At 34.2% G+C, this 21324-nt stretch overlaps 1 protein-coding gene and 1 long non-coding RNA gene across 3 annotated transcripts in view; one reads left to right on the forward strand and one right to left on the reverse strand.

Annotated features, from left to right (window-relative positions):
* LOC138315447 (phosphorylase b kinase regulatory subunit beta-like) overlaps nucleotides 1-21324 on the reverse strand; it is a 26484-nt gene continuing 5160 nt past the window's right edge. For both annotated transcript variants that reach the window (XM_069256487.1, XM_069256486.1), the window contains 15 exons: nucleotides 21146-21203; nucleotides 19753-19830; nucleotides 19128-19286; nucleotides 18194-18291; nucleotides 14877-15107; nucleotides 14026-14130; nucleotides 9038-9120; nucleotides 6867-6957; nucleotides 5473-5643; nucleotides 4909-5184; nucleotides 3891-4093; nucleotides 3420-3678; nucleotides 2943-3050; nucleotides 2579-2653; nucleotides 1-2228 (listed from right to left, as the gene is read on the reverse strand). In XM_069256487.1, the coding sequence (XP_069112588.1) occupies nucleotides 2025-2228; nucleotides 2579-2653; nucleotides 2943-3050; nucleotides 3420-3678; nucleotides 3891-4093; nucleotides 4909-5184; nucleotides 5473-5643; nucleotides 6867-6957; nucleotides 9038-9120; nucleotides 14026-14130; nucleotides 14877-15107; nucleotides 18194-18291; nucleotides 19128-19286; nucleotides 19753-19830; nucleotides 21146-21203 (2199 nt within the window). In that variant the 3' untranslated portion in view covers nucleotides 1-2024. The remainder of the gene's footprint in view (nucleotides 2229-2578; nucleotides 2654-2942; nucleotides 3051-3419; nucleotides 3679-3890; nucleotides 4094-4908; nucleotides 5185-5472; nucleotides 5644-6866; nucleotides 6958-9037; nucleotides 9121-14025; nucleotides 14131-14876; nucleotides 15108-18193; nucleotides 18292-19127; nucleotides 19287-19752; nucleotides 19831-21145; nucleotides 21204-21324) is intronic.
* Nucleotides 2595-5380, forward strand: LOC138315451 (uncharacterized). The gene is made up of 2 exons (XR_011207499.1): nucleotides 2595-2731; nucleotides 4927-5380. It is a non-coding gene; the product is annotated as an uncharacterized lncRNA (long non-coding RNA).

The following is a 21324-nucleotide window of genomic DNA, read 5'->3' on the forward strand; positions in this document are numbered from 1 at the left end:
ATGAGAACAATAATGTATTAGCGCAGCATTTCTAGCGTGAAAAGTGTTGAAATAAGATAATCGCCATTATATGTATGCTCACCGGACTTCTATTTAGATCCCCATATGAAGTGATGATATAATTTAAAACAGTAAAACTTACAGAAAGATCTAACAACATATGTTTATTTTTTAACAATCAGAGATAATATATATTCACATGAAATAATAAACATGGAAACTTGTTAACATTGTAGGCATGATAAAAAAACTAAAAGGATTCACACTCAAAAACCAAAAGCAATGATTATATACATAATTTACACATGGATCTCATGACTAATAGCACTACGTTGTTGCGATTATCAAAGTGATACACTATGTAGGCTAGCATAGTGCTATCAGCTGTAGGTCTGCGACGATGCAACACAAACTGATAAAGATAAATTAAAACTACCTAAAAGAACAATGACTTCATACATTGATATGACATAACACAAATCTTTGTACATCAAAGTACTTATTTTGGGAGTATATTATGATATAAATTGACATTGAGAGAGGTTTTTGCATTTGATTTACCGATTCTAAAACATCAAAAAATTATAAAATAAGTATGATTTAAGTATAAGTATAAATTATGTAATTCTCTGCATTATTGGTTTAACAACATTACACTGTACATGGAATGCAATTATTTTTATAAAGCTTTCAGTTGACAACTAGTGTCTGAGAGCTTCACTAACAAGTCACCATGTATATATATGTCTGTTTTCCAGTAGTTTGTCTCACAAATCTCAATAGATAATTACATATTATAAACAGGCTTATAGTTACCATGGAATACTTATTCAGATGATTTTTAAAAATACTTACCTTGAACTTGGACAAAATTGTAACTTTGTAAACTGATGATACATGTCAATTGTGTATCAACAGTTCCAATTAGAAAACTTCTTTGCAAGCCCATTTTTTTTTATTATAGAAAGAACTTGAAAAATCATAAACATCTCAAATATTTTGAGAAATTATTGCACTATTTTGTAGTATCTTACAGTTCAGATTCATACAAACAAATTCAATATTTAGTTTCCGTAATTGTGGAGGCAAATAAGTGGCATGATTACCTTGTGACAGGACTCACATGTGTAACATTTAGCATACATATATATATAGCACAATAGTTTATATATATAGCACAATACTTAATCTATCACAGAATCATATTAAATCTAGTACAGGCTAGACACCTGAAGAATCTTGCACCATATTTTCTGGTCAACAAGCTGCACCTGGGTATAAGCCGCAGAGGCCTTTTTTATGATTTTTTTTTTTTATCAGGTTTTGTACACGTATAAGACGCATCGTTATGTAAGCCGCACCCAAAAGTTAGGCCCATTTTTACATTTTTATATCCTCACATATATATTGCAGTCTAGATTTTTGCCGACAATCAGAGCAGTTCACAGATCCAAAAATCCAGGACCCAGAAAACATTCCATACAGTAGGAACCAAATGCTTGAAGTAAAATTTCACAGACATGTTTGTTCACTGACAAGAAATGTTTGAAATCATTCCTTTTATATTACAGCAAGCAGAACATCTTAAAAACATTCCAATTTAAGATAAAATGTGCTGACAATGGTTCTCTCATCAGTAGAGATTTCATTGAGTTGGATGCACAAACCAGCATCACACCTAAGATGGCCATTGATGAAGATAGTTTCATATTATGCTATTTAGCCTTGACAGATCAATCACATGGACTATCCATATAAATGTCTTGGCAGTCTACGACTTTTCCAACAACATGGCTCGATCTGGCTAGTCCTTTAATACTGACCTTGACATTTTATCCGTAATGAATCATCTAACAACAGTTTACGATAGGAACAATAGTTTCCTGGGTTATGCTGCCTAAACTTGACCATACAACTGTTCAACGTGATCTTTCACAGAATAATGATACAGGTACCATCAAGTCCGACCACAGAAGTCCAGTTTGTATCTGACCTTGAACTGTTGATTTGGAAAATGAAGTTGATCATGTAATGCAGCAGAATTCATCGCTGGCAAACTTGACCTCTCCTTCAAGGAGGTTACGGATGACCGCCTTTGTGATGTAACTGGTGGTACCATGGCGGATGTTTGGGGGCGTGTTAAAGAAGTTTCGCATCTCATCCATCTTCTCAAGTCCCTCATGCTTACTCTTATCTCTCTGATACTCCTCAAATGCATCATGGATAATCTGTGACAAAGAAAAAAGATCTCATCTTGGCACTACATATCATTTGTTTGCTTTCATTATCATGCAGTGATAGCGTTTATTTTTTCTTATCGGGCAATTTTGAAAGGAATTTACCAATTACGCTTACATTAGTGTGTGACTTACTTTCATCAATTTAAAGTAAACTTATGAATGTTTATCTTTTACATCACTTTCATTGATAGGGATTTCCATCTTCGTAAACGGAAGTAGTCATGAAAGAAAGTTAATTTTCAGTATATCTTTCTTTTAAATTAAGGAAAGTTGAAGTCTGATTACATTGAAATTAGTCATGAATTAATTTTCAGGACCAAGATCTGTTTCAGACCTACCTTATCCATATTAACAGCTTGTTCAAAGGTGACTTCTGGATTTCTGTTCAGCATGGTGGACACCACAACAAATGTCTGTAAAACAACACGAGTTATCTCCCCTTCATAACAATATGAGGCAACATATCTATGCATCAAATACAGTAACGGAAGGTGAGCATTGTGGCTTGGGTATTCTATATAGTATTAAATTTTTGTAATAAGTAATATTGATTTTACATAAATTTCAAAAACATGTAACATTTTAGAAAACTGGAACACCCATATAGAATCAATATGGCTCAAGACGTTCATGTCCAAAAGGGAAATTAAAACCCCTAAATGGTAAATAGAAAGTGTGTTATCACATTTGTAGGACACTTACCTCCACCATGATCTGTCTGTAGGATGGATCCACTATCTTACTCAACATCTGTTCCACCAACAGGGAAAAGTTCAGCTCGTACATTGTCATGTCAGACAGGGTTGGATGCTGAAAAATATTCATGTCACGTTGAATGTCATTCAAAACTCATTAACACACAAGCATATTATTATGCCATCCTGATCTAAATAGCAGTAATGAAATTCTGACACTTAGATGTCGCCTCAGCTGGTATGTGTAATATCTGGTCATTTTAATGTTGCCTTATTTATCTTTATCTTATGAATTAGCACAAAATATATTAAATACCTTCTAAAATATGGTAAATGGTATTCTGATATTTTGATACAACTTCGCTTATGATAAATGGTATTTTGCCACTTTGCTGCCACTTTACCTCTGGTAAATGGTAATTAGCCACTTTGCTGCCACTTTACATGTGGTAAATGGTAATTAGCCACTTTGCTGCCACTTTACCTGTGGTAAGTGATATCCTGCCACTTTGATGCCACCCGGAGTATTTTCAAGGATCTGCCACACACGATCATAGAAGTCCTTGGGAACCTTGTTTAGGGCTCCGTCAAGCTGCCGTTTCTGGAGTGGGGTACGGAGGTGAGCCTCATCTAAGTTACAGGTCAGGAGGGAGTAGAGCCTCAGTTTGATATTGCTAGGCGACAGGGAATACAGGTCAGTCTGTTCAGACTCCAGCTCTATCTGCATAGCACGCACAAACCACCTGGTAAAAAGGCATTAAGTAATAGCTAAGTCTGTGGTGTAATTTGTGTAATAGACACAATGTTTTCCTAATTTAACAAAACCATGTGAATTTACTTTAGCCATTTACACCTTTCCAAATCTAGAATGGTTATGCTTAAGTTCAAGTTTAGGTCAAATGACACAGTACTCAATCTTGATTTTGAGGGGTAAAGATGTTAACACACAACCTACCCTATCCTGATTTTGAGGATGCCCTCAAAGATTTCAGGCTTTGTTGCGATGAGTTTGCCGATACAGAGAATCAGTTCCTGCTGGATAACTGCCTGTTGGATGTCATGGGGAAGACAGACTGAATACAGAATATTCTTTAGTTCATTTGGACTGATGGGTTTGTCTAACACCTCCTCTTCATGTCCGTACACACCAACGGTTATCTATATAAAGAGAATGCTGAATTTATACAGAGTAAACTATAGCAAGTAAATATCTTGAATATATGAAAAGTTGGTACAACTAACCAAATCTCTAAATTCTGAATATTTTTTATTTTGATTTTTACTGTGGAATGTTGAATGCAGAGAGTCAAATACTTGAATGCATGCAAAATGCTTTAACAAATACATGTACTGACAAATGATCATCTATATTTGAAATGTTTGCATAAAACAATTTATTTTAAAGTGAATAGTCGGGCAAAGAAAACCAGTCTAAATGCGTTCATTGGCCTTCCAAAAGTTCTGACATATTAATACGACGGTCAAGTTCTGCTTAGTTTCCCAGTTCTGACCATTAAAGTAAAGAAAAGTTGAAAGCATTGAAAGCGAGGCTGCGTGGAAATGTAATCACGGACATAGTGACCCGGGAGGACGTTTTAGAATTTCCATACTTTAAATTAATTTCTTCGTACGCAGACAGATTTTGACGAGAGATTTTATTTTCCATTTCATAAGAAATTATACTGGACACATTCACACCATTTTACCGACTTTAGCCATCCTTGCCCGACTGTTCACTTTAAGAATTTCATATTAATGAAAAAATAATCTTAATTTGAGTAGAATAATGCATGCTTCAGTCTTCACAAACTAAATAACCATATTCTTCTTCATAAGAAAATAATTTTGATGTACTGTTACCAAATATACATTGAAATACCTTCAGTTGATAAATGAAACAGAACAAGAAAAATAAGTGTTTCTAGATTAGGATGTAAATTAATTGAAGACAACAAGTCTACAGATTTCTCTACCTGTTTGCCTCTGACCAGTATGGTGGTGATGGATGGAGCAAGACTATCCACAAGCTTGCCGAGGAGAGCAGCCATCATTCTGACTACTGACCATTTCTTATACAGACTGGCCTTGTTGATGAGTTTTTCCATCCGATGGGAAATATGTTCATTGTCAATACGGAACTGTGGTCCCTCTCGCTGGTACAGCACCTTCATCAGACGACACTGAGCAGTCATCCCTTCATAGTGGTTCAGCATCTGGACCAGATCCCAGGTCGCCTTGTGACTCAGATCCTTAAATGGAAGTTTTCACTTCATTATCAACCCACCATAGCCAGTGACATTCAATGGTTAAGTATATCTATAGGTTTTTTTTGCTTTGGTTTTGTGTGTGTTTTTTGTTTGGTTTTGTGTATGTGTGTTTTAAATACTGATATAATTAAAACTCAGAAAAATCTTGGATTTAGAAGACAAAACCAAGAAAAATCTATCTTTTGCATCATGACTTACCTATAAAGTATAAACAGTATCAGCACCACCTAACTTTGGACATATTAACATCAGCGTCATCTGACTACTTACTGTATCGGACATGTTGAGATCACCATCATTGAGGTGTGGAAGTTTTGGAATATCTGTGAGACTACGGAAGCTGGAACTGATGGTTTTCCCTTCAAATGCACAGAACTTGAGGGGATCAGGGAGGTTTGACAGGAAGTCAAGGTGTTCTACTGTGGCTGCCGAGATCAGCGACTGAATAAAAAGTGTCAATAATGTAATTACAACAAAACTACTCCCCATTTTACCCTATATGTGTATACATAGTGCTGACTTCCAAGAATACAGTATATCAGGTTGTTTTTGCAAGTCAAAATTTTTGTGATTTTAACTAAAAACAAGAAAGCGAAATTTATATGGTTTTAAATTTTCGTGATCTAGCTGGCTTAAAAGGTATATTGGCAGATCAAATTTTTGCAATCACAGTAATATCCCGAAAAAAATCCCGAAAATATCAGCCCATAAAAACCCTCTGGCTATACGTTAACTAGAAAGTGTGATGACTGGGGACGAGTGTGCCTAAACAAGACAATTAAACAAAGATTTTGTGTGCCATAAAGCAGTGAAGACATCAACAATGATTTGAAAATGTTAACTGTTTTAGCCAGATACTTTCATGGGATGATAATTTCATTCCAGCCAGATAGGTAGTGAGATTTCGATTTGTTAGAATTAAATATTATCGTTTTATGTCAAAATTGCAAAATTTTTAACCCTCAAAGATAACTAGCTGTACAGTAATGCAAATATATTTTCAAGAGAAAATTTGTTAATCTCATAATAATGCTTGGGATATGTTCCGCTGTCATCCAATGTTAACAACATCAAGTAATAAATCTGATAAATTCTATTTTCTAGGAATTTCGTATAATAAATAGTTTACTTTTCATGTTTTCTTATTATTTTTTTCTACACCTGATTATTCTAAAAGTTTAGGATAACCTGTAGAACGCTATAAACACAACAAACTGGCATGTTTATCACTGGTAAGTAAGTGTTATGTCTCACTTGCTATCAACCAATTACATCTTTGACATTAAAATGAAATAGTCAACTTCAAGAGTCATCAAAGACCATCATATACAGCTTGATCTCCCCCCTCTCCTAGTACAACGTAAATTGAATTCTTCATTCCAATCTACAATTACAGTACTTATTTCTTGTCTATAATTTTTAGGAAGTAATTGTAAAACAGAGGATAGATAGAAAAAATGAAACCACTTGATATGAAATTTTGAATATCAAGCTTACAATTCTTTTACAATTGGATGAGGTCAAAGGTTGATCACACCATGAAGGATGCATTCCAAAGGACATGTAAGCATTTAATTAGCCTGTGACATCATCAAGGCCTGGAGGAATGTCACAAATACACAGCTAGGAGCTACAAACATTTAGTGATGGTAATTAAATCTTACCTGTAATTTCCCCAGGCGTACCCGAATATTGTCTACCTGTCCACGTTTGAACTGGGCCAACAGGTCAAGGAACTCACCAAAGTTTTGACCCCTGTAGAGATGAAAAGGGAAAAATACAATATGTGACTTTACTGACTATGGTCGGTGATGAATTTGACATGTGTGTATGCTTACCGGTAATAATGACTATGATAGGTGATGAATTTGACATGTGTGTATGCTTACCGGTAATATGTGATATGATGGTGATCGGTGATGAATTTGACATGTGTGTATGCTTACCGGTAATAATGACTATGGTCGGTGATGAATTTGACATGTGTGTATGCTTACCGGTAATAATGACTATGGTCGGTGATGAATTTGACATGTGTTTATGCTTACCTGTAATAATGACTATTGTCAGTGATGAATTTGACATGTGTGTATGCTTACGTAATAAGTTTTAATGATACCAATTTCTCTTATTTTTTCTCCAATAACCGAGTTTGAATATGGTACAAATGTTCATATGTACCAGGCATATGGTAATAACAATTCTTTTCAGGAAGGCTACAAAATCAGAATTTATGATAAATGTGGTAAAGATATGTTAAATAAAAGAAAACAGTGACAGTTTTTGATTTATCTAGAAACAGGCAAAGTTTGAAACAAATTTGGTTATACAGTAAAAAACTGTTAATGACTTTGTTATAAGCACAGTTTATTAGGTATATACATATTAAAGGCATATCTTAGGAACATTGATGCCGAATGAAAAGTACTTGTAACCATGAATTCTTTGTAGGTGTACTAGTGTTAATTATAAACATGTTTTAATGTAGATACTTTCACTGGTAATGGTTTATCTATACTCATGATAGGAGTATACTAAGCCAAGTGCATACAGATGAGAATGTTAAACACCTATAATTCCAGATTAATTCCCTGTTCATCTTTCATGTATATCTCAGCCAGAGTATAAGATATAAAGGTGACTTTTATTGATTTTTGTTTGGCTTTTAGTACTGCTGACTAAATATAGGACAGTTGGTCAGTGGTCATTACTGTACTACTACTGGTCAAATAAATCAATACTGACCACATCAACAAACACAAAGACACCACCTCGAGCTGCCAGGATGTTTAAAGGCTTCTATAGAGACCTTAACTTTGACATGACCTGGCCTTTTCAAACATGCATTCCTGACAATAAACCAACCAGTCATTCTGTGCAATCAATGGATATAACATATATCTCTCCTTTTAGTTGTTCTCTTGCACAGAGTTATTGTAAAACCACAAGATCTGTCTCTTTCAATGCTTGGTTTGATAGTACATATGTACTCTTCGTAAACTGTGCTTTCAACCTTATACCTTTTACAGTCATATTCAAATATCATATATCACATATATCTTATCCTTAGCATTGTCTAAATAACTATGAATTAATTCCTCACATCTACCAAAGGACATTTATAGATTATTTAATATACAGCATGTATGCAAAGAAAACAGCATGTATGCAAAGAAAACCCACCTAAATGTTTTCATTGGCCTTCCAAAAGTCCTTACATATCAAAAACTAAGGTCAAGTTCTGCTTATGTTGTCCAGTTTTGATCATTAAAATTATATGAAAAAACCCTGTGTAAATTTAGCACCATTCTACAAATAAATCTGTCCAACCTATTGAAAGCGAGGCTGCATGGAAATATCAACACAGACATAGCCAGCCGGGAAGACATTTTAAGATTCCTATATTTATAAATCAATTTCTTCCCATGCAGAGCGATTTTGGTGGGAATTTATTTTATTTTTCTACTTCTTAAGAAATAATCCTGGATATCTTAACACCATTTTTACTGACTTTAGCCTTTCTTTGCCCGACTATTCACTTTAAAATACAATGGTTCTTAACAGCCATGGATGTCTAAAAAAATTAAGGTATGAGATTAAAGCTGGTAAAATGCCTAATGGGCCTGTATCTTCTACCTGTTATCTACATTTTGTCTTTCTCTCAAAATTTTACATATATCTAATTTTATCAAGTCTTCATAAACCCTTTACCTAGGCATACTATAGACACACTATGAGGCCTCTTGGTTTGTGAGAAAAAAGTTGCTTAATGCTACAATTCTAAAATATGGCTTGAAGTGAAATGTAGACAATGATTTTTTTTTCCACAACTCACCTGATGTTATTTTCTCTGAGAATCATACAAAAGGTGGGACGTCCATATAATTTCCAGCACTGGGATAGGAAAGCCAGATCGTTCTGTAAGTAGGTACATAATCACTGTTATGTTGTGATGCTAAAATAACTTTCAACAAAGCTGCCAGAAAACAACAGCCCTCATTCTTCCATGTCAGACCACTTTAATTTTGAACAACCCCCGAGTTGTTCTTAAATATCTTGATTTTACAGTTTTATAGTTAAAAGCAAATAGTCTTTTAGAGGTATCAAATCAAGATAATCTAATATACACAAGTTTATACTTACAGTCAGGTCCGTGATTTTATTTTTAATATTTTTGATGTAGAGCCCATATCTTATTCCTACATATTCTACCTTATTAGAAGTTACAATTCTTCGTTTACTCTCAAAGACAGACAAACCTTTTATTACTATGATTTCACCTATCTTGTTAGAACACCCATTCTGTCACTAGAGTAATATCTGTTTTAAGGGATCATTTCTTCCAGTAGAACTTTTACTCTTACCAGAGTAGAACACACTTCGAGTCCTATTGGACCCCTTCAAAACCCGAAGTAGAACCTTGCTGTTTTATGAGCAAGGGTCATAACCTGTCTTAAGTGACATCCTCTTTACATCGATCCCTTTCTATTACTACTGTAAACTAGAACCTATCCAGGGTTATCTCCCCTTCTGTAAGGGACACACCAATGGTCTTTTGACAACAGAGAAAAATTGTTAGTTATGTGTAAATTATAATTGTCTTTAGACTGCCAAGAAAAATTGTTAGTTATGTGTAAATTGTGCTATTTGATAAATTAAATTGGTGTATTGGTGCTTGTAATAGATACATATCAATGAAAAGTAAACTGCTAAAAGTACATGGTTTTAAAATATCTGGATTGATTCATTTATAATGTAAAAATTATAGTCCTGTACTGTGACACATTAAAAGCAAATGTTTTGATCGTAAACCTTTCAACGGCATGAAATATCTGAGTGTTGTGTGACTTAAACACATCCAGTAATTCCAGTTGCTGGGCAACGGCTCATCAAAATGGTGTAAAAAGTATCATAACTCAATTTCATAATATCGTATTCAACCCAATATAAGTGCCCATGTCCCTATAAGCACCTCTCCCCTTTTTGAGGCCTCATTTCAATTGCCCAGGCATAAGATCAAAACTATCAAAACTGTATCGGTTTGCAAAAATTTTGTCTTATTAAGCACCTTTTCTTTTTTCAATTTTTTCAAACGCCCTGGGCACATATTGGGTCGAATACGGCATGTCACCTACCTTTTTCAATATAGATTTGAAGATTACATGTACACATAATTTTTGTTTCCACAAGGTCTTTTGACAACAGAGAAAAATTGTTAGTTATGTGTAAATTATAATTGTCTTTAGACTGCCAAGAAAAATTGTTAGTTATGTGTAAATTGTGCTATTTGATAAATTAAATTGGTGTATTGGTGCTTGTAATAGATACATATCAATGAAAAGTAAACTGCTAAAAGTACATGGTTTTAAAATATCTGGATTGATTCATTTATAATGTAAAAATTATAGTCCTGTACTGTGACACATTAAAAGCAAATGTTTTGATCGTAAACCTTTCAACGGCATGAAATATCTGAGTGTTGTGTGACTTAAACACATCCAGTGATTCCAGTTGCTGGGCAACGGCTCATCAAAATGGTGTAAAAAGTATCATAACTCAATTTCATAATATCGTATTCAACCCAATATAAGTGCCCATGTCCCTATAAGCACCTCTCCCCTTTTTGAGGCCTCATTTCAATTGCCCAGGCATAAGATCAAAACTATCAAAACTGTATCGGTTTGCAAAAATTTTGTCTTATTAAGCACCTTTTCTTTTTTCAATTTTTTCAAACGCCCTGGGCACATATTGGGTCGAATACGGCATGTCACCTACCTTTTTCAATATAGATTTGAAGATTACATGTACACATAATTTTTGTTTCCATAAATCTGTCCAAGACACTGGGATTATTTGCATTTCTTTATAGATTCATGGCATTGTAAACAAGCATACTTAATTTGTATAAAGGAAAATCTAGGTTTTATGCAAATTACACAAAACAATCAAAACAATTGTATTTTCATTATGCATTCTGATTTATTTACACATTGGTGTTTAGTATTAACTAAATTTTAGCCATAATGTTTTTGGGTGGCCAAGAATTTAACAGATATTTGGTAACATTTTGATGGTGATATACAAAATTATGTGCAAAAATGGATTAATATATCACCAACAAGTATAAGTCAATCAGTAATTGGTGATACCATTTTGTGACATTTGATTCTGCGGCCTCAGATAGCCAGGACAGCATCATGGCAGTAGGCCTCCCGTATCTTTGAGGCTGCATAAAGGCCTCCTACACGTGTAGGGGCTGGGGTAGTGCATTGTTAACACAGCAGATACATGCATACAATATCAGTCAGAAACAACAACCCCATGCATATAACTTCTATCTTATGACACAGATAAATACAACTGATGCAAACTATTTCTTATCATCTCAAACATAATCATTTGTAGATACATCACTTATTTTTTTTTCTTCAGGAGAGCTAAATTGATTTCCATAGTAACGCAAATTTTCAATGAATTTTCTAGAAAAAAAATTGTAAGAGTTACTTCATGAAAAAGTGGAAAACCATAACATCTACATTAAGGGGAAGAGATGGTGTTGTTAATAAAACTACCATGAAAACTGTTAGCAAACATATCCATCAGAACTGGCACAAGTCAATCCTAAACTTTTAAACATCTGCTTTGTAGTAAAATAAATACATGTTCATTGTTCAAAAGGAAAGTGAAAATACATACAAGGGTTATAAATTACACATTTCTTGTAATTTCATACTTTTACTATGACAAAGAGGCATGGATTCAAAATAGTTTAAAAGTTATGGAACAAAAAGACTTAATTTGAAATTCCATATATGTGTATATAAAGTATTGTCAGGAAAAAGATATTAGCAATAAATTATATTAGCAAGAAACCTTATTGGAACTGGTTACATTACATTTATGTACGTCATATCTTTAATATATATAGTGATTTAAATTTTGACACTGAAATTTATAATTACATGTATACCGATGTTGCAGTGCAAACAAATGGTGGTATAAGCTACAGGGAATACATACATATAAATACATAAATACTGGGAAGCTGTAGCCAATTCAACTGTTCGTACCAAGATGTACCAATCACATGATCACATGGAAATTATGTACCACCTGAAGTATATACAGACTGGAATCAATTTCTGATATTTCAAATTCAAATTTAGCTTGTATTACCACAATGAATCACATGTATTTGTATCCCTAACAAGATATTTGCAACACAATCGATTATCAAATTATTCATTGCTGTAATTTTCTTTAATCAACTGTTCCAGCTTTATAGAAATTGAAAACCATATTTATTCACGATTTTAGATAAAATGATGTGAAATAATCGTTTTTTAACATTTTGTGGATCAAACTTTCACGGGCATAGCAATGTTTTGCAAACTCATGAAAATGTCATAATTTTATGGATTCACTCAATTTCTAAATTAGTATCAATTTGACTGGAAAACCAACTTATAATAAACAACAGCTCTTAAGAATGCAATATTTGAACTTTAAACAAAACAACTAACTCTCAGGCACTATATAACATCCATTTCCAAACTCAAACTTCCAACTTTCTAGTTCATAGCTGTTTTAGACAGAATGTAATAAATACGGCAAATGTAAACATTTTTCTTACATTCATGGCTGGCACATCCTCATACAAACAAGCTAACAAACCACAGCGGCCACAGTTGGACTTACTAATGACTAGTTCAACACTTACCCTCTGGTAGTGTTCGGGGGGGATAACAAAAATCACACAATTCTTATACATCAGATAGAACATTTAAGGACATAGTTGGGGATTTCTTTTGACACAGATATGACAATACAATATAAAGATACATAAGACTAAAAGTATGTTATCAGATTTACTTCTAAAAGATTTCTAAAAAGAACAAGAGATCCCAGAAGGATCTTGGCACCCACCAAAGATTGATCTATGTCTGACAAATGAAAGAGGGATCTTTTCTCTGCTTTTCATTTATAAACTTCTGTTTTATGCTTTTCAAACTTAAACTTCTTTTTTTCTGTTTTTCAAACTATAAACTATCAAAATCCAAGATGGTGGTCGGCCAATTCCTTCAGTACTTTCTGAGAAATAGCGGTCACAAACTTTATTTATCCAAGATGGCTGCCTGGTCATCTTGTTTTTCTGATCAGTGTCAAAATCAGCATGACACTCCGTGTGCCCTAGGGGAACCTACATATGAAATTTGAAACAGATTCCATCAGTTCTTTCTGAGCTATAGCGTTAACTGCCAAAATGCAAGATGGTTGCCTGGCGGCCATATTGTTTTTCAGATCAGTCTGAAAATCAGCATGACACTCTGTGTGCCCTAGGGAAACATATGTATTGAGACAGATCCCTTGAGCACTTTCTGAGAAATAGAGGTAACAATCATCAACTGCAAAAATCCAAGATGGCTGCCTGGCGGCCGTATTGTTTTTCCGATCAGTTTGAAAATCTGCATGACACTCCATATGAACTCGGGGAACCTACATATGAAATTTGAGACAGATTCCATTAGTACTTTCTGAGAAATTGCGGTAACAAGCATTGTTTAGGGAGGGACGCCGGATCACGGACGACGGACGAAAGGCGATTTGAATAGCCCACCATCTGATAATGGTGGGTTAACTAGAGATTTGTACAGGAAATAAAATTACGTGTACATATTCTTCTCTCCAGAAAAAAGTTATTTGTCTAAAGGAAGACCACTTACTCTCAAGTTACCTCCCCTTAAGGCAGTTATTAATCCATGTTGTGCCTAACAGATATTACATCCCTCCTACAAAAAACAGACAGCAGACGAAATGACCTACCTTGAGATCGTCCAGTACGATGGACATGTCCTGAGCCAGATAGAAATCGCTGACCTCGAACAGGAGAGGATAACACAACACGGTCTGTCCACCGACACGATAAATCTGGAGCAGAGACATGCTTTTATTACAAAACGTGAATGTATACACAGGCAACATTTCTTCACATGAATTTCAAGTCATTTTTTCTCATGATTGTTTTTTTCACCTGAAGAAATATTGCCTGTGTAAAACTATAAATACCCTGGTAATGCAAATCTGGAGCAGAAACATGCTTGTATTACATGATTACTCGAATACAACTATACAACATGGTATTTGGAGCAGAAAAGGATGATGATGATGTATTACAACAAAATCAATCAACTGTGTTTACAGTCGGGTCATATTTACAAGACAACATGGTCTTTTCTCCAATAATGCAAATCTGGAGCAGATAAAGGCTTCTAGTGTTAAATGTGATGTGCATCATATAATATTAATAATTAGTATCGTAGTAAATTAAATACATGATTTAGTTATATCAATACAAAACAGCACAGTGTGTCTTTCAATAAAGTAAATCCAATACAGAAAAAGTCATGCATCATTCAATTTCATCACATTTTAACACCTATTTTGCAATATTTGTTTTTCATTTAATATTTTTAGATATGTCTCTACATTAAAATGATCATTGTGATGTCATGTATGACAATGATCTGTTTTCAGGAATTTAATGACATATTTTTTTTTTTAATCACATTTTGACTTAAAACTTGAAACAAGGTGGGATGTATATTTTGAAGTTATCTAATTTCTGCATTAATAAGATGGGTTCTACCAAAATTGCTGTACATGCAGCTTTTTACCTTTGATGTGCTGAGAACACCAAACGGCCTTTTTGGTCGACCAGACAGTCCCAGTTTTGTGTTGATGCCCAGATACTCATAGGCTTTTGTCAACTCCTTAGGGGACCATATCTGTATGGGATCTATCTGGTTAGGGGTCTGAGTCTGGATCCCATATGTAGCCAACACCTGTTGTAGTCGGGAACTTTCAGCGATCAGTGCCACCTGGACCACCAAGTCAGGGGGAGTAACCTGTTAATTATATTGACAATTCTAATCATCAATGGTTACATGGTAAAAATATTGTTTTGTAATCACATCAAAGTGAATATGATGCATGCAGTTGATTAAATACTGAATCGAAAAATTATTATAACTTCTTGTTTCCCTATATATACATCTGATGACCTAATTAATACATCATCAATTATTATTATGACAAATTAATAAGGCTCCATAGAAAAGTTTCCTGATACTGGTCATAGGTTAAATAGTAGTGTTTCTTTAGATTTCTTTCATCCACAAAAATAAAGTGCATTTAGTTAAGTCACAGTCAACTATACATGAACAGGAGTTCTTGTTTTCATACAGAACCTGATTTATATTTTAACTAGAAATATGTCTATTAGACAAGTGGGCACAAACTACTTCCTAAAACCTTAATTTCCAGTACAATATGCAACTATAAGGCTCCTGCTGTGAGATATTTTGCACGTACAAAACTGTAACAACTAATTAATAAATAACGTGTAGATATATTCCACCAAGCTTATTTATATGAAATCATTCTAGGCAACAGGTGCACTGTCGCTCATTATCCTTGGGACTAAAGGAGATGGTTTACATCCTTGTTGTATTGTAATAATTTCCTTTACTTCATCAGAACTATAAATGTGAAGTTATTTTGAACTTTGGTAATTGTGTTCTTTGTTACATGGAAGTTTGTTTATTATTTTATTGATATTGATATGATAGACTTGTTTCGCTGTTCAAAATAGTCATCCGCTACAGCACTGTCCAGTCTCTGTGCACGTGGTGATTTACCTGTGTCATGCTTGAATGCCTTTCTGGGGTACATCAGATCTAGAGCTCGGGCACCAGGACTGATATTGTATAATGTGTTTTTTATTCTGTTTCTATTACACAAGGCTGGGTAAATTAATAAATATTTATTAGAACCGTAGCAAATGCAGTCTATGATCACTGGGGTTAGTAAGAGATAGTACAATTAGGACCTAGGATAATGTGAAATAAATTAAATATAATCTGCTAAATAACACTGTAAATGTCTTTGGCCGGTTCTAAAAGTTATCCGTTTCTTCACTTTCTTTCATTGACTATATAAACCTGATTTACATTGTATTGTTCTGGAAGTTTCCAAAGTTGATCAGATGCTTAGAATATCGTGACCGCTGCAGGAGTTTGTATGATATACCACTTGAAGTTTACACAAAACGAATGTGTTTATCACTGTTTAATGTCACTGTTGTTAATTTACAGAATAACATCGCTGACAGGTATCTCTTATTTTTGAAATGTTGGTGTCACTAAATCACGGCGAAATCTATTAAACTGTACAAGACAGTGAATTCTGGAATCACGTGCCCAGTTGGAATCTGCGCATAGCGGATGTACACAGACTCCACACCCGACAAGGAAAACAATAGTGCGAGCCTGCTCGCGCTAAAAATAGTGATTATATTGAATTTCCTCATTGGGCAATCAGTTGAACTTCGACTTTTAAGTACGGTATACAAGAAACCTTTGTTGACATGATAAATGCCCTCATCTCCATATGGAATTGAAACAGGATGTTTTTAACAAGAGGCCAATGGCCTCGTAGCACGATGGTCCAGTTAATTAATGTTTAATAATTGGTTTTGACTAATATTCTTGATTATCATTCATATGCACTGTTTAAACTAATAATTAATTAGGACAATTCAAATGACCACTGGTATTTAATTGTTATCAATGTTGGTATTAAAACAATCATAAAATTCTTTCAAGACAGATGTCATTCATCACATGTTAAGTTATATATAGATCAACAGTTTTATAAAAAGATTGATTTGTGCAGAACAGTTTTTTTCTGAGCAGGATTTTAGTGTGAGCGTATGCAGAAGCAGCATCTTCTTAGTAAGAATATTGTTGGGACCAATTCAAATAGCATCAACTTAACTTCAATATTAGAAAATTTAATAAAATTCAAAATTTAACAATGCTGTTTATTCAAATTTATCAGAATATTGTTATATGATAAAAAATAATTGGGGAAACTGTTTCCTGTATGATTGCTTTAGGTATCACACATGTACAACTATGTATAATCAAAGTGTTAAGTTGACTAGACTTTTAAAAGATACCTGCTGGAGGAGGGCTTAATTCATTATAGGTGTCAAAAAAATCAATGATGTTTGGCTGTCCTGGTTATAAGAGGTAAACTGAATTCGCTTCAATACGTTGGAATTAATTACTTATCTTTTATCTCATTTTCTTCAACACAATATAAATTTCACAATTAAGATAACAATGCACAAGTTGTATTGGCTGGGTCTCGGCACAACGGAATGTGTACTACGGGTCAACAAATTGACATTGGCAGCTACAGTCGAGCCTTTCCCAGGGCCTTGATAACAAAATACATTAATTAACTCTCAACCATTGTTTTTCCCTTTAACAGTAAATGGTATATGTAACACATTTACACACACATATAGGCCTATAAACAGCATCTAGATGAAACTAGGTCACCTGACTTGTGACACTGTCCAGGGAATATAGATTATCCAACACAGGTAATTATGATGTCATGACACTTTGAGTAACATATTTAAGAATAGAAAAATAATGAATATTTCTTAATTGCCTTAATCTTTTCTTAAACTTATTTCTTTTGTATGAAGTGGTACCGTCGGCCATATAATTTCCCATAATGCATTGTGTTTCTCATTTAAATATTACTATAGACAAAGAAGGAATGAAATATATTTTAATTCCTCAAAAATAGAGTTTATGTCTGTTTGTCGCCAAGTTTTATCAGTTCCGTCCTTATCTATAACTACATGTCTCTGTCAAATTTCATTGCTGTCAATGGTGTATAACTTATGATATCCTGTTCACAACGTGATTTTCAAAACTAGGGGGTATGCTATAAGCTACGATGGAGCTACGCTCCATCGTGCTAAAAAGGACAGGTGCAATGCAACGCAACAGCATAGGACATGATGGAATAGAATAGGCAGGGCATAATTATTATTATAGAACATTTTTCAAGACTACTACAATAGGCATACATGGGCTTTCCTGGATAAATATGATAATATTAGATTATTTACCTGGAATGATGAGTATCTGCTACTGTTGACGGGCCGTTCTGAGGCGGGTAGATGTCGTCTAATAGGGTCTAACTCCATTACATTCAGTAGCCCATTCACTGATAAGTAAAAACACAATTTGTCAGTGTGAACAGTAACAACACAGATTTATCTTTACTTGTCTTTTAAACGTTTTCATGATTTCAAATTTGAAATCATTCAACACAGACATTAGATATTGAGTCATTTTGATTTTTTGTAAATGTGATGTACTTCAAAAGGCTTTAAAAATGCAATGCTATAAATAGAATACATTTTAAGACATTTAATCTTGTTTGTTTGTTTGTTTGATTTATTAACGTCCTATCAACAGCTATGGTCATGTAAGGACGGCCTCCCATGTATGCGGTGTGTTGCGTGTATGTTGTGCGAGGTGAGTGTACTGGGAGACTGCGGTATGATCGTGTTGTGTCCTCTTGTATAGTGGAACTGTTGCCCTTTTTATAGTGCTATATCACTGAAGCATGCCGCCGAAGACACCAAGCAACACACCCCATCCGGTCACATTATTCTGACAACGGACGAACCAGTCGTCCCACTCCCTGTATGCTGAGCGCTAAGCAGGAGCAGTAACTTCCACTTTTGGTGTGTCTCGGCCAGGGGACAGAACCCAGAGCCTTCCTCACAAGGGCGAACGCTCAACTTAAGGCCAAAAGTGAGGCGGTGCCAAGGGAGGCATTAGGAAAGATAAAGTCAGTTAGGAAGAAGAGAAAAGATAAGATCCTAAATTTAGTCGCCTTTTACGATCATGCAATAGGGGCAGCAGGTACAATTCTAACGCCCTACCTGCAGGGCATACTACAGTCTATACTATTACCATTTAATCAGAATTATTTGCAAAACAAAATTTGCAAATTAAAAGTAGATTTGATATAAAGTGTAAAGCATTACATACTGAGGAGTTGTGATATGAAGTAAATAGACTGTCCCCACAAAAACACCCCATCTGTAGATCCCTCAGCGCTAGGATACCATTCCGCAGATCCTGGCCTCATGTTACGCTCCAAATCAAGATGTTCCTTTGGCACAAAGTAGAACATCGGCAACAAGTCACCTGTAATAAAATCAATAACTCGTTATTACTAGCTTCACATCAGAACTATTAACAAACAATCAATAACTCATTTTCTGTTTGTTATACGTCCAGTTAGGATCTATAGTTATCAGATTTAAGTGGTTAAGGAAGGTTGGATCATCAAATGTTAACTAATAATTCACCATAGCACCTAGCAATGTCAACGGTGTCATTATAATAAACAAAATCATAAAGAAACAAAACTATATTTTACCATATCTGATTTCTATGTAAGAACTCATAAAAGTATTACCAGGTACATTTTTGTAAGTGTACTTTATTAGAGTTATCCTTACTGACATGATGAAGTTTTACCTGAGTTCTACCTGATAACACTTACTATCCTTACTGACATGATGAATTTTACCAGAGTTCTACCTGATAACACTTACTATCCTTACTGACATGATGAAGTCTTACCTGAGTTCTACCTGATAACACTTACCATCGTTACTTTTCCTGAGTAAAGGATTGATCAGATTTGTGTAGTGTTCTATCCCCTCCATGTCATTACGGAAGATATCTGTGAGTTAGATCAGATGACAAAGTTAGATTTGATTGCTTTCCATACTGAAATAATTTGATTATTATTGTCCGATTTTCTGTGGGAAACAAATCTGTAGATATCAAAATTACCTACAGTCAATATCTGAAAATAGTTTTATATGTCTCTGTAGCAATAGGTTACCATTTCCAGCTGAATTTATTTCGGCATTTATAGTTTGAAATTCTATAATCACAGACCTCTGGAGACCAACGAAATCACTTTTGTTATAGTTTGTTATACACATAGTATAGATATACAATAGAAACTTTGAGGGGGGGGGATGGAAATTACTATGTAATAACTATGGTTTTAAGCGTGTTCGTTATAAACATGTTTTACTGTAATTATGGTAATTTAACTCAATCTCTAGAGTATGAAACGTATAAAGGATTATGCTATAAATATGTTTAAACCCTCAGTAAATCTGAAGTCCAAATACCAAAGTCTTGTGATAACTTGAGTACTGGTTGGCAATCCATCATAGTGATGGAACTATTATCTTGATTTTAAATGGCGCGATATACAAAATGCCATTTTTATAATTTCTTGTGTATAGAAAGATGACACGTACCAAAATTATCAACAATATTTTCAAGTTTTAGAAGAAAATTCGATATTTAGATTTAAAATGGTGAATTTCAGTAAATCTTACCTGACAAGAATGATATTAGTCAGAGGGGAGCATGATATCAGCTTTATTCTAAGATAAATAGTACTGATTCACATATCGTCTGCTTCCTCTGATGTCAGACAACAGCGTTCAAAAAACGAAAGTCGGATGGGAAATCTTAGTAACTTGACACAAAAGAACGCTGGTTTGGGTCACCTTAGCGCTTTTGACCAGATGAAAATACAAGGTAGACCACTATGTTGATTTTGTTTGTTATTTCTATATTTACAGAATCAATCACCATCGAAAATCATTTAAATATCTTTATTTATGCCGAGCAATTATTAATTAAGATATGTTAAAACTATTCATTATTTTGCCAGAAATACATCTTGAAAAGGTGGCTGCTTCATTCCCTCTGTAGTCAGACTCTTACGATATCACTGACTGGTGGCTAACAATTATAAAATTGATCATAAATCTATGGAATTTTATTTGACTGAACTGTTGTGAGGTAAAGATTACTCAGATACCTAGAAATCTGACATTAAATACAACATTTAGAGAAAAATTGAGAAAAGTCTCCATTTTTTCACGATAATGAGTCGCCAGCCAGTAGAATACTGATACATACATTAGTCACTCATATCTTCATATGAAAATCCTTTAACCTATACTCACTGTCCATCAGAAGATATACAAGGAACAGGGGCCATTCACATTCAATCCCATCAAACAACTACAAATAAACATCGAAAATAAATTAAAAAAAGAAATGGATTCATATCTATTTTGTACCATTATGATGTATTATTACCATTTCCTACATTCAGCAAAACATTTTATTCTGTTCTATTTTA

The sequence above is a fragment of the Argopecten irradians genome, chromosome 2 (assembly GCF_041381155.1).
Source record: "Argopecten irradians isolate NY chromosome 2, Ai_NY, whole genome shotgun sequence".
NCBI classification, from domain to species: domain Eukaryota; kingdom Metazoa; phylum Mollusca; class Bivalvia; order Pectinida; family Pectinidae; genus Argopecten; species Argopecten irradians.